Source organism: Auxenochlorella protothecoides, assembly GCF_000733215.1.
Source record: "Auxenochlorella protothecoides strain 0710 unplaced genomic scaffold scaffold111, whole genome shotgun sequence".
NCBI lineage: Eukaryota > Viridiplantae > Chlorophyta > Trebouxiophyceae > Chlorellales > Chlorellaceae > Auxenochlorella > Auxenochlorella protothecoides.
This window is the reverse complement of record NW_011934289.1, coordinates 1-17,106: the sequence shown is the minus strand read 5'-3', so window position 1 is coordinate 17,106 and position 17,106 is coordinate 1. Positions and strand designations below refer to the sequence as shown.

The following is a 17,106-nucleotide window of genomic DNA, read 5'->3' as shown; positions in this document are numbered from 1 at the left end:
TCACTCGATCTGGTACGTCTGCAGTGCTCAGCTGGAGGTAGAATTCTGCAATGTGTTTCCATGTCCATGTGCAGGGAGCCGCGCGACCGGCGGGCCGACGCCTGCGCAATCTCGGCGCGCCGTGCGCCCAGTCCCCGGACCACGTCGAGTACCCGGCGGTGTACCGGGCGGAGGAGTACGCGCTCGAGACCTTCGACAGCGATGACTACAGGCACGCCCCCCTCTACGACCCGGACGACTACGACACCCAGCTGTGCCCCCTGGTGCCGCCAAGGAGCCCGCCTGCACGGACGGCACTGCCGCGGGCCCTGGCCGCACAGGCCTGGGGCCGGTGGAGGGCGGCTGCGGCACGGCCGCGGGGCGCCTCCCGTCCCGAGGCTGCCCAGGGTGACAGGAATAATCTCTGGGAGGCGTCGCCGTCGCCCTCGCCCAGCCACTTCCCCGACGCAAAGCAGCCAGCGCCGCCCCGCCTGCGGGTGCCCACTCCCGGCTCCCTCCTGCGCCTCCTTCAGCGCTTGAACATCGCGCTGAGCGCCACGCTGGGCGCGCTGGGGGTGCTGCTGCAGGAGGGCGCCGCGCGGGCCGGCGAGGCCCTGCGCGCCGTCCGCGCTGCGGCGCTGCGCCGCTATGCTGGCAGCCGCGTGCAGCTGGCGCTGCAGTCCTGGCGCGAGAGCTGGGCGGAGGCCGCGCAGGAGGTGCCGGAGGTGAGGTGACTCGCTGTGGTGTCTCCCTGCGCAGAGGCGGCGTGGGTACGAGCGTTCTTGAGTGACATCATGGGAGTTGATGAAAGGGTACCTAGGGGTTGCTTTGCGGGTCTGGCCTGGCATTTGCCAGTCCCTTGGACCCTCGCCGCCCCTGACCCCCCGTGTGCTCTTCCCACCATACCTCACGTATACACACACCAACACACACCAAGTTAAGTCCAACGCACACAAACCAATTTCTCAGGACGTGTGGGGCAAGGCAGTGTGGGCCTGGGAGCGGCCCTGGCTGCGCAAGCTGCGCCTGACGGTGGGCATGGCCAACCTGAGCTACCGCCTGCCGGCGTTGCTGGCGCTGGTGGCCACGCAGGTCACGCTGCTGGCCAGCCAGGTGTCGCTACCCATGCTGGCGCCGCTGCTGCTGGGCACGGGCATGCTCCTGCGCTCCCTCCGCGCCAACGCCAGCTTCATCTTCCCCCGCATCGGCCTCATGGTGGTCCTGCTCTGGGCCCTCTGGTTCTTCCAGGGCGTGGTCCAGAACACCGTGGCCTACCTTCGCAAACAGGTGTGTGTTGGTATGTGTGTGGGGGCTGTTTGAGTAAAGAAATGGGGGACTTCTCTGTTTTCGGGGTCGGGAACGGAGGGTTGGGATGGGAAGGGAGGGTCGGAAGGGTGTCAACAAGGTTGTTCTGGAATGGCCAAGGCGCTCAAGGAGCGGGCAATAATGCAAAGGAGGCCCGACTTGATGCCCGACTCAGCACCTTTCCTTGGCGCCCCGCCACTTCGACAGGGCGCGCTGGACCAGCGACTGGCGGGCGGCATCATCACCACCAGCGAGATCAGCGGCCTGCTGGCGGCGGTGGTCATCCTGCTGAGCATGCTGGGCATCAACGTGTCGGCCCTGCTCCTCCCCGCCGGCGTCGCGCTGGCGGTGGCGGCCCAGGACCTCACCCGCAACTTCCTGGCCGGTTTCTTCCTCTTCGTGGTGCAGCCCTTCCGCCTGGGGGACAAGGTGGCGGTCGGCGTGGCGGGTGGGGGGCCACCGGGGGCCACCGGTCCTGCAGGGCCCTGGTTCGAGGGCGTGTGCGAGAAGGTGGACCTGCGCTACACCTGCATCCGCTCGGGGCGGCGCCGCCTCATGGTGCCCAACTCCATCTTCATGGCGCGAGAGTTCTTCGTGATGGACGACGTGCCCGCTGCCGGAGGTGCCGCGGACAACCCAGGCATGCGCGGCCCCGGCGCACCCGGATACGCGGGGCCGCAGCAGCCCCTGCCAGGGCTGGACCCGCACTATGCGGGCCACGTATGGCAGCTGGTCCAGGGCCCGCCCGTGCACGCTGAGGTGGCGGCCGCGGCGGCTGCAGAGGGCAGCGTGGAGGGGGCGGCGGTGGACGGCGAGGAGGGGGGCCCAGGCGCTGAAGCCTCGCCCGCCCGGCCGACTACGAGGGGCCTGCGGCCCCGGGGGCCAAGCCAGCCGCCGGCCTACACGACCTACCCCTTTGCCCCGGGGGTGCCGCCGTGGGGGCCCTACGGGCCTTATCCCCCGCCCTACACGGGAACGCACTGACGGCAGACGCGACGGCCCCCTTCCCTTCCACACACCTTCTCCACCAGCATGCTAGCGCTGCCATACCCCGAACGAAAACCGATACATGCCCTCGTTGTACCCAAAATCCCTGACCCTGTAATAATCTCTCTGCCTGCATCTGTGGATGACAGTGGGAAACCTAGTATGATGGGTGTCTTCACGCTCTCCATTCCAGAGATGCTGCTATGGTTAGGTGCCAGGATACTCAAAACCGAGAAAAGTGATTGCGAGACTGCCTGAAACCCAGACCCTTGGGGGCGCACCACCTCGACACATCGCCCGATCTGGAAACCTCAAGGTCCCCCGACATGGGCCCGCCCGTGCGAGTTGCCTTGCTCGGCGGTGGGACATTCGCTCGGTCGGCGTACCTGCCCCTGCTCACACCCGGGCAGACGGATCGCACTCTGATCGGCATCTGGAGCCGGACACGGGAGTCGGCGGAGTCGGCGGCTGGTGAAGCAGGAGGGGTGCCTTCCTGGCATGGAGAGGTGGGCCTGCAAGAGGTGCTGGCCCGGCCAGATGTGGATGCGGTCATCGTGGTCGTGGCTGCCCAGGCCACACTCCAGGTGGGGCCTGTACGGCGAGAGCCAAGGGGAGTGCGATCCTGGTTTGCTTGTCAGGACAGCCACTGGCGCTGAGAACCACCATGGAGCGGAGGCCAAGATAGAGCTCCCGGGCACCCCTTCATTCCTGCCATCCCCGAGCCTGCCATTCCAGCGGACCCCCCAGATATCTCGCCCCAACACACAAATCCACAGATCGTGCGGCAGGCGCTGGCGGCGGGCAAGGTGGTGCTGTCGGAGAAGCCGGCGGGCCCCACCGTGGCGGCCGTGAAGGAGGTGCTGGATTGGATGCAGGCCTCTGGCATCCCCGCAGCACGCTGGTCGGTCCAGGAAAACTACCGCGGCGAATCGGGCCTCGTCATGGCCGCTGAGCTGGCGAGATCTGGCGCGCTGGGGCGCCTGGTCAAGGCCGACCTCGTGGCCGAGCTGCCCATGAACCCCGGCAGCAGGTACTACGCCAGCGCCTGGCGCCGCCAGCTGCCCGGCAGCTTCCTGCTGGAGGGCGGCGTGCACTTTGTGGCCGCGCTGCGCCTGGTGTGCGCCGCGGCGGGGGCAGGGGAGCCGGGCCGGGTGTCGGCCCTCCTCACCCGCGGCAGCGAGGGCGTGCCTGGGCCCGATACCCTGGTCGGCTGGGCGCGGTTTGACGGCGGCGTGCCGGCGGGCGTGAGCATCACCCAGGCGGGCGCGATCCCCCGCCTCTGCGTCACCCTCGTCGGCACCCAGGTTTGGATGGTCGTGTGGATTGCTCGCGGGGTGAGCCCAGGTGCACGGGGTCGAGCGTCGTGGCCCTGCGCCGCTTTCGCCACTCCAGCACGCTCCACACCCCCCGTCAGGACCTCCTCTCCGCACGGCGCAGGGCACGATCGAGGCCAAGCGGGGCCAGTGGGGGGCGTGGACTGCGGCGCCTGCCAACAGCTACACCCTGCACGCAGAGTCGAGCGGCGACGTGCCCGCCTCCGTTGACCAGCGCGTGCTGCCTTTCGACGGCGTGGGCACCCAGGTCGGCGCATTCGTGGCGCACGCCGCCGCCCTGCGGGACGGACGGGATGCTGAGCTGGACGCCAGCCTCAGCGTGCAGGAAGCTGCGCGGGACCTGGCCCTCATGGAGGCGCTGCTGAGGTCGGGGGAGCGGCAAGGCGAGGCGGTGGACGTCGAAAGGCTAGCCTGAGGGGGGGGCTGCTTGCTTGTAGAAGGGTAGCGACGTGCCCTGGCTGTGCTGCCATGAATGGCGGCAGGCTCAGCGAATCGGAATCTCGGCATGGAAACGACCCCCACGTCTATACGACTGTAGAAAAACGACACCAAGCAACCACTGGACTCTGATCCCTGGTACACGTTTCTCTCTAATGGCACTCACGGACCTGGGTACGGCTTGCAATGAAACCAGGGCACCGTTCCCTCGCGCCAAGCCTCTTGGGTTGCAGGTCAACCAAGCAACATCAAGCCAGCCCAACATCGCATCGCACCACTCTCAGTCACAGTCCCAGAAATCCGCATCAGGCAGCAGCCTTCTTCTTCACCGCACGGATCATGCCGTACTGGACCAGGCCATCCACGAATGCACGGTGGAAGCGCTCCAGGGTCACCCCGTCCCGAGCGCACTTGTACCACAGGTGCGGCTGCCAGGATTGGGTGACAGGGTGGCTTTTGTGAGGTTGGACCTTGGTTGTGGAATGTGATGCATGACCCAGGCCTTGACGCTCCTTCACAAACCATAGGCGCGTGCACTGAACCTGCCCTTCGCTCCAACATGTGACATTCCGCCTCACACTTCCCCCTGCCTCCCCCTATTCCCGCCTTCCTCCTGCCCACCTTGCTGACCACAATCCAGGGGTCGTAAACCCCGACCCACGATGGAGTGGCGACCAGGACGGGAGCGTGTACTTGGCCCAGTCCTCCAGGTGAGCCGCCTCCATCACGCCGGTCCCCTTGGTGAGATGGAAAAGGGGAAGGGGAGGCTCAGGTGACACATGAGGTGCTGGGCGCCACACAGTAAGCGGGATGCATGGAGTGGGCCCCAGGCACAGCGCCTGCATACCCCCGGCGCGCCTCAGCCCCTCCTCCCTCCCCAGATCGGAGCAGGCCGTCTCACCTGCACCAGGCGGCCGTACTCCTCCTTGCTGATGAAGTAGGGGTGCGCCCATTCGTCGTACAGGAACTGCAGGCGCTCCTTGTCGCTGGCGGTGAAGGGGTTGGCCGGCGTCACCTCCCGCTGGCACCAGGTGGCGATGACGAGGGTGCCCCCGGGCTTCAGCACACGCACCATCTCACGCACGTAGGCCCCCTTGTCGGGCATGTGCTCCCCGGACTCGCAAGCCCACACCACATCGAAGGAGTTGTCGGGGTAGTCCATCTTCAGCGCATCCATCACCTGCGGATGCGGGGCGGGGGGAGAACAGGCATGAGCTAGCATCCCAAGCATGTCAGGAGCTTGAGAAGGTGACGATCTCCAGGATATGGGGGGCTCGGGGACAGCAACCAACGGACTGGGGCCATGTCAACCTGTGCGCGGCTTCCCCCATCCTCTCCTCTTCCGCCGCGCCTTGAATTCGCAGTTTGCGAGCCCCTTCTCGGCGGCCAGGGCTGTACCCCGGGCGACTTGGTTGGGCGACAGCGTGATGCCTTTGATGCGGAGGGGGAGGTGGGGGAGCGTAGCATTGGGGGTGAGGGCAACGGCGCAAGGCGACTCACAGCCACAGGGTTGATGGTGTGAAGAGATGCCAGGCTGAGCTGACTGCCAACTCACAGGCTGAACCTCCGTGCTCAGGGCACAGCCCAGGTAAACCTGAATCCCCACCAAGTCGTGCTCACAGCCCCAAAGTCAGCGCACCAGCGACCTTGGCACCGGGAAAGCGGGAAGCCAGCATCCGCGTGGTGCCGCCAATGCCGCAGCCCACATCCAGGATGCTGCCGGGGTTGGACACCCCCGCGAATTGGATCATGCGGTCCACAAAGTCGTGCTTGGCCTGGATGAAGTCCTTCTTCTTGTACCCCGCTGCTTGCTCCTGTCGGGGTGGAGGGGTGAGGGACTGGTTTGCATGATGCATGTGATTGTGATTCCAAGTGGCAACTTCCCTAGTGTTGATCTTTCCCTAACCCCATGCGTGCCGCATGGATGCTCTGGGCATGGCAGGAGGACTTCCGCAGGTAGTCCTACGCACCCTTCTTCCCTCATCACCCCAATGGCGTACCTCCTCGGTGTAGTACCCAAGGTGGATGTGCTCGCCCCAGTAGTGCTCCAGGATGCCCTCCCTGGTCCATGCATCGTACTCCTTGCCCACGTTCTGGCCATCGTAGGTTCGAGACGGGGTGTCGAACACCTTTTTTATGGCCCGAAGGCCCAGAGCGGCTCCCCCAAGGGCCACAGCGGCCACCAGGGGAGTGGGGACCTCAGTGCCAAGCAGGACAGGCCCCGCCCTGGCAGTGGGCGTCACCGCGGCAAAGGGCACCCGATCACTACTCCTCTTGCTCGATCTCTCCATGTGTGACACGCTATGCTGCTCTGACCCCGTGACTCGACATGTTACCGCGCTGGCCCGCCGGGGGGCGGTGCTCCATTGGGAGGTCACGGCACGGGCACTCGGCGTCGTGTGTGCCACTGGAAGCGCCTGCATGCTTGTTGCGCCAAATTCACGCGATCATGGGCCGGCAGTGATCGACGTTTGATGTGCCAGATCGAAGCAGTACTGGGGAGTCTAGCTGGGTGGCTCTTTCATGAGGAGGGGACGACCGAATCGCGCAGGTTATCGAGTTGACGGGGTGGCTGGGAACTCCCCGTCCCCTCAACAACACCCACCGGTTCCAAACCCCCCGCTGAGACGTGTGCCGCCCGCATGCGGCGCATCGGTACTCGTACATGTGTTGCATACATTTGCATGGTACAGGCTGCGCATGCACGGCGGCCCCGGGGGAGGGGAGGGAGATGGACGTGTGGCAGACGGGGCACTTGCCCTCGGGTCACTCCTCTAACTCCTCGGGCCCCCTCCCTCACTGCTTGGGCGGCGTGCTGGGCGGCTCCGGCTTGTCGTAGCTGAACCCCGGCGGGTGCAGGGAGGGCAGGCGCGGGCTCCACCGCGCGCCGGCTGCCTCCCCCTCGCCCGCACCCGCGCCCGCATCCGCCGGCGGAGCCTCATCGGCCCCTGCTCCACGTGTCCTCGACACGCTGCCGTAGATGGACAGGGCCTGGGCCACCATGGCCGCGGGGTCGTTGGCCGAGGTGGGGAGGAGCATGGTGGTCCCCTTCTTGGCAATGGACCCAAAGGCCTCCAGGTACTGCTCCGCCACGCGCAGGCTGACCGCGTTCCGGCCGCCGGGCGCCTCGATGGCCGCGGCCAGGCGCTGGATGCCCTCCGCCGTGGCGGCCGCGCGGCGCAGGATGGCCTCCGCCTCTCCCTCCGCGCGGTTGATCTGGTCCTCGCGGGAGGCCTCGGACGCCAGGATCACCTCCGACTTCTGGGCCTCCGCCACGTTGATCTTGGACTGGCGGTTCCCCTCCGACTCCAGGATCTGATGTTTGGGGAGGAGGGAAGAGAAGGGAGGGGGGCGGGGTTGAGATTCTGAGCGTGTGAGCACGAGGCCGGTTCATGCTGGCTCCCGGCGCCGATCATGGCCTGCCCAGGGCAGGAAACTCGTGTGCCAGGGTTGGGTCATGCCGGTGCGCGTGTCCAGCATCGAACTGTCAAGACTCAGAGGTCCAGGCTCCCCAATGATACGATTTGAGATCATGCCCGCATTGGGGGCCCCGTGATCCAGTCCTCACCCTTCACTGCAGGGCAATTTACGCCGTGCACCAGTCGGTGCAAATCCCCCCCCCGTTCCATCCCCCCGTCCTCCCGCGCACCTGCGCGCGCTTGCGCCGCTCGGCCTCGGCCTGCAACTCCATGGCCCCGCGCACGGAGGCCGGGGGCATGATGTCGCGGATCTCGTAGCGCAGGACCTGAAGCCCCCACTGGCTGGCGGCGGGCTGGATGGAGGCCACGATGGCGGAGTTGAGCATGTCGCGCTCTGCAAACACCGAGTCCAGCGTGATCTTGCCCAGCTCGCTGCGCATCGTGGTCTGCGCCAGCTGCGTCACCGCGTACAGCGCGTTCTCCACGCCGTAGCTGGCGGCGTAGGGGTCGGTGACCTTGGTGTACAGCACGCCGTCGATGGTCAGGGAGACGTTGTCCTTGGTGATGGCCATCTGGTTGGGCACCGGGATGGTGGTCTCCTGTGGTTGTTGTCACGAGCAAAGTGAGAGGGTGAGGGGGGAAAGGGGGTTGGTTGTGGTATGGAGTACGAGGATGGGGCAGGGGCTGGGAGCCGGGAGCGTTTCTGAGAAGGAGGCCTCAGCACCCGAGAGCAGTGGGCCCGCCGGGCGCCTTGCGTGGCGGTCTGCCTGGGCACGCTGAAGGAGGGACGCCACGCCACCAGCTCCTCTCACGCATGCACGCACCTTGAGGGAATGGGCGTAGGCGATGCGATCTACCTGCAGAGGGTGGCACGAGGGAGGGGACGCATTTTACCCAGTGCCAGCTTCCCAGTCACTCCTGACTCACTGCCCGGAACAGGCACAATACCAGGGGGCGCCTCGCGCATTCCCAGATGCCAATAACCCACCCTTAAAACCGCACCACGGGGATCAGGATGTGGAGGCCCGGGCTGAGCGTGCGGCTGTACTTGCCAAACCTCTCCACCACAAAGGCCATCTGCTGGGGCACGATCCGCAGGACAGTGTTGGCGGGGGTGGACTTGGTCGCAAAGGGTGTCATCTCGAAGGGATCCCGGGCCAGCGTCAGAATGCTGGAGTGGAATCCCCTGGCACAGGCCCCGGTGGGACCCTCCGCCAGGAGCCCGGCGCCGCGGGCCTGCAGCAGGCGCGCGAGCACCAGTGATCGCCGCATGGTGTCGTGAAAATAATTTCTGAACAATCTAATGTGTACAGGATCAGAGTATGTATGCCGCAGCACAGCACGACACGGTCAGGAGACCCGATGGATACATCACCATCATTTGCGCCCGAACTGTATCCCGCGTTTTTCAACATCAGCAAGAGTGCTCACCGGAACCCGCAGGCCCCCAAGATCGTGTACTTTCCACGGATCTGCGATTTAATCAGAGGGAGAGCTCCTTCATCCCCCACTTGACTGCCTCGCACAGGTGTTCGTTGGAGGTCTCCCCCGCACCGTCCGGCCTGCCCTTCCTGCCCGGAAGATGGCTCTCCGGGCCGTATTTGTCGTGGCTTGCCTGTGCTTGAGTTTAACTGCGCGCGGCGCCAAGCACTCCTTCACCGCGGGGGACAAGGTCACGCTCTGGGCCAACAAAGGTGGGGCCGGGCTCCGTGAAGGTTGGTGTCCCGAGGTGGCCCGGCTTTGAAAGATCCCCACCCCTTCCCCCGCTCCCGACGCCCCTCGCAGTGGGACCCTTCTCCTCGCCCAGTGAAACCTACCAGTACTACGACCTGCCCTTCTGCCAGCCTGAGAACAAGGACAACAAGCTCCTCACCCTGGGGGAGGTGCGACAGTTGGGAGCCCAGCCCGCAGATTCCCAGATGGCGGCATTGCTGCTGGAAGCACCCTGGCCCTGCGCAGTATGATCACTCTGCCAGCCCTCAGAGTCCACCAGGCTGCCGAACAAGCACTCCACCCCCTTCCTCGCAGGTTGTGGATGGGAACCGCATGGTCGCCACTCCCTACGACCTCTCCTTCCGCGTCGACAAGGACAAAGCCACACTGTGCTCTCGCCACCTAGGCGTGGAGGACATCAAGGCCTTCCGCACGGTGAGTCGTTGGGTGTTGGCACTGGCGGACTGTAGCACCTTGGTGTTCCGTGTCGAGGCCAGCGGAATGGTCGCCTTGGCCTGGGTTACCGGGATTTGAATGCCTCTGCCGCTGATCGCCTGGCTGTGCCTTCAGTGGCCAACCGCTCTCCCCCTCCCATCCTTCCCCTAAGGCCCTAGCCAAGGACTACTACTTCCAGTTCTTCTATGACGACCTGCCCATCTGGGGCTATGTCGGCAAGGTGGAGACCATCAAGGGTGCGTGTTTGCTGGAGTTCTCTGGGGTATCATTTCAAGGGAGTGGCTTTGGGGGGAGGGGATGGAGGGACTTTGCTAGCCATGTTTGCAAGCTCAAGACAGGTGGCCTCCATTCCGTAAGGACTGTGTCCCAGCGGCCGGGAGACACCAAGACCGGTGTTTTGTGCTGCCTGGTTTGTTCGATCACTCTCATCCATGCCAAACTCCTCATAGGTGCTGATGCTCACAATTCCCCATTCCATGCCCCCACTGCCTTGTCGCGCCAGATGCTGACAGCAAGGACACCAAGAAACTGTTCCTCTTCACACACATCCACTTTGACATCGCCTACAATGAGGACCGCATCATCGAGATTAACGTGAGCCAGGGTTGCAGGGCGAAAGAGTGCTGGTACTGTATGGGGGAAGGGGATGGGGAGGTGGTCTTAAGTCCCTTTCCAGGAGGCACCCATGTCCCTTCACAATTCGTAAACGTTGCTATCACTCACATCGCATCAACCCCTTTCCCTCGGCCCCCCAGGTCTCGACCGACCCGACCCAGGTGGCAGATCTGTCCGAGGGCGGCGCCGAGGAGCAAGACGTCACCTTCACTTACTCGGTGACCTGGAAGTCGTCCCTGCTTTCTTTTGACAAGCGCATGGACAAGTACAGGAAGTACCAGTTCCTGAAGCAGCACCTGGAGGTGCGTGGCTGGTGGGCTTTGGTGATGGGACTGAGATGCGGATGTGGCGGCGTGGGATGGAGAGCAATCGTATTGACACTGGGGCAGCGTGCTTGAGCATGAGGGGTGGAGGGTCCCTGGGGAGCATCTTGCCCCTTCTTGTTACCGTAGAGGGGTACCCCTGTGCCTGTCTTTGGGTTCTTCAGGGCTCGCTGCGCCGACGCCGGGCTCCACCTTTCAAGTCGCGCCCCCTCCCTGGCTGTGCCCCGGCCTGCAGATCCACTGGTTCTCCATCATCAACTCCTGCGTCACCGTGCTGCTCCTCACCGGCTTCCTGGCCACCATCCTCATGCGCGTCCTGAAGAACGACTTTGTCAAGTACTCGCGCGACGACGAGGTGGGCTGAGCGGGTGTAGCTTGGAGTGCCCATGGCGGAGCAATGGGCTGGGGGTTCTGGGGTGGGCGCCGTCACTCTGGGGTCCTGCGGCGCGTCTGTGCAGGGCTCTTGCTGCCTGGCCGACCTCGGCTTGCCCCTGGCCACGAGCCTGAGTCGATCCCTCCCCAACCTCCTGCCCCCCTGAACCCCGAACAATCGACATCCGGCCAGGACCCCGACGACGCCGAGGAGTCTGGCTGGAAGTTTGTGCACGGCGACGTCTTCCGCTTCCCGCCCGCCCGCTCCCTCTTCTGCGCCCTGGTGGGCACCGGCACCCAGCTCCTCGTCCTGTCTTTCTGCGTGTTTGGCCTGGCCCTGGTGGGCGCATTCTACCCCTACAACCGCGGCGCCATGTTCACCGCCCTCATCATCCTCTATGCCCTGACGGCGGGTGTGTGTGTGTGTTTTGCACCAGCATGCTTTGTGGTTGGGGGGGTGGCCACCCAGCCTTGCCAGTGCCGACAGCGCGTGGGTGCGGATGATGGGAATGGCTGGGAGAAGCTCACGGGCGCCACACGGGGGCAATGGCCCCTCCGACACCATGAGGATGTACCACCCACCCACCCTCACCCCCATCCCTTTGTCTCACCACAGGCATCTCGGGGTACACCTCTGCGAGCTACTACCGCCAGATGGAGGGCACCAAATGGGTGGGCAACTTGCTCCTCACCTCCTCCATCTTCTGCGGCCCCCTGTTTGCCATCTTCTGCGTCAACAACACCGTCGCCATCGCCTACGGGGTGTGTGTGTGAATGTAGAGGGCAGTCGGACGCCTGGGGTCCGGCGGGATCCTGCCATCGGGCTGGAGTGGGCCGGCGCCATACCTGCCGCCGCCGCACTCAGCACGCTGCTCAGCCCTCTGAGCCTGCCCAACGCCTCTTTGCTCGCAAGCCCACTGCCCAAGCCCCACCCCCCCCTGCTCCCGCTGCAGTCCACGGCCGCCCTGCCCTTCGGCACCATCGTCATCATCCTCCTGCTCTGGGCGCTGGTCACCGTCCCCCTGACCATCGTGGGCGGCGTGCTGGGCAAGAACACACGCACCGAGTTCGCGGCGCCCTGCCGCACCAACAAGTACCCCAGGTGGGCACGCCGGGGCCGCAGGGTGTCCGGGGTTTGGAGAATGAGGTTGGAGGTGTGGAGAGCCGACGGTGTGCCTGTCTGGCGCCCAGTTACTCGGCTGCACCCGCGTCCCAACAGCCCTCTTGCCAGTGTTGCAGCTTGTCGTGCCGAGGCCCATGTCATGGTGGCGCTGGCCCGCAATCGCCATGATCTTGCGTGTCTTGCCATACCAGCCCCCTCTCGCTGTTCGGAAGACTTCTCAGAGGATGTATTGCCTCGCACTGATTACCTCCCTCCCCCCCTCCCCCCCCCAAAAACCAATGCACAGGGAGATCCCTGAGCTGCCCTGGTACCGCAGTGTGATGCCCCAGATGGTGATGGCCGGCTTCCTGCCCTTCTCCGCCATCTACATCGAGCTGTACTACATCTTCGCCTCTGTCTGGGGGCACAAGGTTTACACCATCTACTCCATCCTCTTCATCGTCTTCTGCATCCTCTGCGTGGTCACCGCCTTCATCACCGTGGCCCTCACCTATTTCCAGCTGGCGGCGGAGGACCATCGCTGGTGGTGGCGCAGCTTCCTGGCGGGCGGCTCCACGGGCATCTTCGTGTACGCCTACTGCTTCTACTACTACTTGGCGCGCAGCGACATGAACGGGCTCATGCAGGCCACCTTCTACTTTGGCTACAACCTCATGGTCTGCCTCGGCTTCTTCCTCCTCCTGGGCTACATCGGCTGGTGAGTGCACACAGGGAGGGGTTGGGTGGGAGGAAGGGCCTGCTGCAGAACACCTCCCTGCCTGACTCAAACGGCCGACGCTGCAGGACCCGATGTGGGGTGGAGTGGGGTCGCGCTGCGTGAGCTCTGTGACCACACCACCTACTCCTGCATGACCACCCCATGTGACCCACTGTACAACCCAATTCCCATTCCTCTTCCATCACAGGCGGTCGTCCCTGCTCTTTGTGCGCCGCATCTACCGTGCCATCAAGTGCGAGTAGGAGCATCGTCGCTCCTGTGACAGACAGGACAGGGCCCTCCGCCCCCCTGTGTCTCCCAAAAGAACTGAGATGGAGAGGGCTCGTCGGCGGCGCGCATGCCACCCAAGAGAAGGGGCAAACCCTGGCGGCCTGCACCCCCTCGTTGCGTGGCCGCACCGGCCCCTCCTTCCCCTCGTGCTCCCTTTGTAATGTTCTGCCTCCTCAAGACCAGTCCATGCGGCGCAGGGGTGACGGTGGGTGGGACGCCAACTCCCCGTCCCTGCCAATGGAAGTTTGAGAGTTTCCGCTTGGAAACGTCAAACTCGGGCCGAGAAACCTCTCTGCGCGTAACGCATCTGCTCGAGGTCCTTCCCCCAGATCCCAGAGCAGCAAGGTTGCTCTACTATTATATTTTCATTCACTCCGGAGCCATGCCGGGGGAACGCTTCAATGTCAGGCTGGCGCCCGAGGAGGGTGGATCGCCCGAGCCCGTGGTGGTAGAGGTGGGCCTGGAGGGCCTGAACCTCCTGGCCCCCGGATCTGGACGGGCGCTCCGCAAGTATCCATTGCACCACATCAGCCGCTGGTCCATGCGGGGCAGCAGCCTGATCCTGTTTGCCAAGAGCCCGGTAGGTTCCGGGGAAGCGAGGGGTCTCGGCGCAGCCTGGCCCAGCTGGCCGCGCGGGGCCTGCATCCCTCACTGTGTGACGGAGCACATGACCCTGAGGGTTCCTCCATATACCTGCAGGTGGACGTGGAGGACAGGACGGTGGTCCTGTCGGGGGACGAGTACACCATTCGGTCTGTGCTGGACACCCTTACCTCCAGCTGCATGCAGTGAGTCTTCGGGCTGGCTCGGCCGCGTGCCGGGGACCATGGTGCCTGATTGTTGTTTGGCAGATCCTGCAGGCCGTGGGATGTGGGCTGTACAAAGAGCCTGGCCCTTGCAGGTGCCCGTGGCAATCCTTGGTCGCAGTGCGATCGGCTCCCCCCCCTCCACCCCTCGACAATGCCAAAGGATGGCGGAGCTGCTGCAGAGCGGCCGCACCGTCCCCGGCACCTCGGACGGCGCCCTGGCCGCCTCCTCCCTCTCCAGCCTGCTGAAAAAGGCAAAAAAAACGGCGCTGCTCACCGCCGATCAGGTGGAGTTCTGGCACGACCCGGAGAAGGCGGGCTGGATGCACTCCCAGGGCGAGGTCATCCGTACCTGGCGGAAGCGCTGGTTCGTCCTGAAGCAGGGCTTCCTGTTCCGCTTCTCCGGGCCGGACGTCACCGCCGCCAGCCGCGCGCGCGGCGTGGTGGACCTCTCCACCATCACCGACGTCTGCGACGGCGGCCCAGCCACGGGCCGCCCCAACTCCATCCGCCTGTCCACGGCCACCGGCAAGATCTGCTACCTGGCCGACAGCGAGACCGCGCAGGTGGAGTGGCTGTCGGCGCTGGAGGGCTCCGTTGCGGCCATCCTCCGGGTGCTGAGCGGGTGGGAGGAGGAGGCGGAGGAGGCGCCGGCCAGGGCACCGCGCGGCGGCCGCGGGCGCGCCGTCTCCTCTTCCGACCCGGGCAAGGCGCTGGAGGAGACGCTGCAGCGCAGCTTCGCTGCGGAGTCTGCTGCCGCGAAGGGGCCGGTGGGAGGCAGTGGGCGGCGGGCCGCCGCTCCGGGCATGATCAGCGTGGTCAACTATGCCGGGCTCAGCGGCGGCAGCAGCAGGTCGGAGCCCGAGCCCCAGTACATCAACGTCGACTATGGGGCTGGCATTGCAGGTGTGATGTGTGGTGCCTGGAGAGGTGGTATTGTTGTGAGGGAAGAATGTTGGTGGGGATGTGGAGAGGGGATTGAGAGGCAGGATTCTTGCTTTGCTGTCTGGGGGAGTCCTGCAACGACACCCTGTGCATGAGGGGTCTGGAGCGCCTCCCACTTCGGGATCAGGACTGCAGGCTACACTGTAGCTTGCATCCCACAGCTTGCATCTCCTCATACCTTGGCTACACGGGTCAGAAAACATGATCACAATTGCTCAGGAACCCTCGACCCTCTTGCATCCCCTGACCCAGGTGCCAGCCAGCTTCCATCGAGCGGGGCCAGGTATGGCGCACAGCCGTACGGAGCGGGGCCCTCGGGAGGATACGGTGGCCACCAGGCCTACACTACGTCCCAGGGCTACGGGGAGGGCCCCGGGCAGCATTGCGCCCCAGCCCGTCACGGCGCCCCGCCGCAGTACGATCCCGCGCAGCACGGGGGCGTCCTGCAGCACGCTGGGCCCCAGCAGTACGAGGCGCAGCAGCAGCGGTATGAGCCCCAGCAGCAGGTGCGGTACGACGTGCAGCAGACCACGCTGTTTGACGCCGCCACTGCGCCACAGGTGAGGAGCTTTCTAGAATGACTTTGCAGGGTATGTGCTGCTTCATGCTTGCTGGCTCACGGCATGTGGGTGCTGTTCCACAGGTCTACTTGGTGCTCGCACACTGCATTGCGCAGCTTTCCTCGTGATGAAGCAGCGATGATCAGGACCCTCCCAACCCCGGTTGCAGGCTGCCCCCAACCCAGCACCGTCGGGACCTTGGCAAACTCACCACACGGCGGAGGGCAGACCCTACTTTTACAATGTGGTCACAGGCATCACGCAGTGGGAGACACCGGTGGCGTAAAGGACGGGACGGCAGCTCCATGAGAACATCCGAGGCATGGCGTTGGTGACCCCAGCTCCTGCCGCATGCTGCGCTCCAAAGCGTGCGCCCCCCCGATACAAATCGAGGATGTTGCCAGGTGCCATACGCAGTGCTCTCTGCCCTGCAAAACAGTTGCTGTCATCGACTTGTATAGCATCCCGTACGTAATCGACATTGAACGAGGTTCGATCCCGCGGCCGGCCGCCCAGGGGCTGTGGGGGATGGTGGTTCCGTAGTCGAGTCGCCCAGATCACACGCGATCCGGGAGACCATGAGCATCGTGCGGGAGCTGCGCCAGGCAGTGGTGGACTGCAATGCGCGCGGCCTGATGGAGTCCTCCCGCTGGGCAGCGCAGCAGCTGGCTGGGTTGCCAGAGGAGGAGACGGGCACTGGGGAGGCGAGCCTGGAGCCTGTGCAACCGGTCTGGAGCAGGGAGGACGACAGACACGCCCTGGCTCGCTGTCACTTTGATGTCAAGGTGCTTTGTTTGGTCTTATGCCTGCAGCGATGGGCGCTGCTTGCGGATATTGAAGGGGAGTCCCTTCCAGAATGAGCCTCCCCTACTGCGTGCCACACTCGATTCCACCACACCTCTCCCCACTGCAGGAATACAGGAGTGCGGCACACGTCCTCTCAGACTGCACATCCCCCAAATCCACCTTCCTGAGGCTCTACTCCCTTTACCTAGCCGGCGAAAAGAGAAAAGAGTAGGTTTGTCTGTCTAGAAGGGGGAGGGGGAAGGGGGGAAGGGGGGGTGGGCCGAGCCGGTCTTTGGGGCCAGTCGGGCAAGGGTTTGCCACACACATCTCTTGGGTGGCTGGCATCTCATGTGGCTGACAGTAGTACCCGCAGCGCCGACCCGTGCCCAGCCGGCATCCCTGTTCCAGGCTCCCCACATCTCCCCACCTCCAGGGAGGAGCGGGCGGAGGCTGCCGGGGGCCGACCCCCACGTGTCAGCCCCCAGAACGCCGAGCTGGAGGGCCTGGAGGCGGAGCTGTCCCGCCTGTGTGCGGGCTCCGCCGACGGCTTCCTGCTCTACCTCCTGGGCCTGGTCCGCCTGGACGGGGCCAGCCTGGACGGTGCGCGCCAGGCCCTGGTGGCCGCAGTCCGGGCCTACCCCGCCAACTGGTGCGCGTGGAAGGCGCTGCAGCGCGCCTGCCCCGACCTGCCCGCCGCGCTGGCGCTGGGCTTGCCGGAGCATCCCGCTCGCGCCTTCTTCCTGGCCTCCCTGGCTGTGGACCTGCACGACAGCGGCGAGGCGCTGGGCTGGCTGGAGGAGCTGGCGCCGCGCTTCCCCGCATCCGATGTCCTGGTCCAGCTGGCGGCGGAGGCGCACTACAACCTCCAGAACTTTGACGAGGCCCAGGCCCTGTTTGAGGACCTGCTGGCCCGGGATCCGCATCGCCTGGAGGGTGGGGGGGGGGGGGGGGCGGAGG

At 65.1% G+C, this 17,106-nt stretch overlaps 7 protein-coding genes across 7 annotated transcripts; 5 read left to right on the top strand and 2 right to left on the bottom strand.

Annotated features, from left to right (window-relative positions):
* Positions 1-50: 50 nt before the first annotated feature.
* On the top strand, positions 51-2,268 carry F751_0700 (hypothetical protein; the record flags this gene model as incomplete). Its single annotated transcript, XM_011401414.1, has 3 exons — positions 51-704; positions 949-1,266; positions 1,492-2,268. The coding sequence occupies 3 exons, from the start codon at positions 51-53 to the stop codon at positions 2,266-2,268; spliced, it is 1,749 nt and encodes a 582-aa protein (XP_011399716.1).
* Positions 2,269-2,597: 329 nt separating this feature from the next.
* F751_0699 (Uncharacterized protein) lies at positions 2,598-4,020 on the top strand (the record flags this gene model as incomplete). The annotated part of the gene is made up of 3 exons (XM_011401413.1): positions 2,598-2,855; positions 3,048-3,605; positions 3,709-4,020. 3 exons carry the CDS (start codon positions 2,598-2,600, stop codon positions 4,018-4,020), a joined length of 1,128 nt encoding a protein of 375 aa, XP_011399715.1.
* Positions 4,021-4,348: 328 nt separating this feature from the next.
* On the bottom strand, positions 4,349-6,334 carry F751_0698 (Tocopherol O-methyltransferase, chloroplastic; the record flags this gene model as incomplete). The annotated part of the gene is made up of 5 exons (XM_011401412.1): positions 4,349-4,471; positions 4,945-5,223; positions 5,452-5,474; positions 5,683-5,857; positions 6,044-6,334. 5 exons carry the CDS (start codon positions 6,332-6,334, stop codon positions 4,349-4,351), a joined length of 891 nt encoding a protein of 296 aa, XP_011399714.1.
* Positions 6,335-6,839: 505 nt separating this feature from the next.
* Positions 6,840-8,734, bottom strand: F751_0697 (Stomatin-like protein 2, mitochondrial; the record flags this gene model as incomplete). The annotated part of the gene is made up of 4 exons (XM_011401411.1): positions 6,840-7,358; positions 7,693-8,061; positions 8,287-8,319; positions 8,465-8,734. The coding sequence occupies 4 exons, from the start codon at positions 8,732-8,734 to the stop codon at positions 6,840-6,842; spliced, it is 1,191 nt and encodes a 396-aa protein (XP_011399713.1).
* On the top strand, positions 8,478-8,744 carry F751_0696 (hypothetical protein; the record flags this gene model as incomplete). The annotated part of the gene is made up of 1 exon (XM_011401410.1): positions 8,478-8,744. One exon carries the CDS (start codon positions 8,478-8,480, stop codon positions 8,742-8,744), a length of 267 nt encoding a protein of 88 aa, XP_011399712.1.
* A 300-nt stretch (positions 8,745-9,044) lies between these two features.
* F751_0695 (Putative phagocytic receptor 1b) lies at positions 9,045-13,024 on the top strand (the record flags this gene model as incomplete). Its single annotated transcript, XM_011401409.1, has 12 exons — positions 9,045-9,156; positions 9,248-9,345; positions 9,491-9,610; positions 9,783-9,867; positions 10,134-10,225; positions 10,387-10,548; positions 10,805-10,924; positions 11,135-11,354; positions 11,558-11,703; positions 11,895-12,043; positions 12,351-12,761; positions 12,970-13,024. 12 exons carry the CDS (start codon positions 9,045-9,047, stop codon positions 13,022-13,024), a joined length of 1,770 nt encoding a protein of 589 aa, XP_011399711.1.
* Positions 13,025-13,434: 410 nt separating this feature from the next.
* Positions 13,435-15,649, top strand: F751_0694 (Pleckstrin-like proteiny domain-containing protein 1; the record flags this gene model as incomplete). The annotated part of the gene is made up of 5 exons (XM_011401408.1): positions 13,435-13,632; positions 13,752-13,804; positions 14,022-14,764; positions 15,056-15,363; positions 15,533-15,649. The coding sequence occupies 5 exons, from the start codon at positions 13,435-13,437 to the stop codon at positions 15,647-15,649; spliced, it is 1,419 nt and encodes a 472-aa protein (XP_011399710.1).
* Between the last annotated feature and the right edge of the window lie 1,457 nt (positions 15,650-17,106).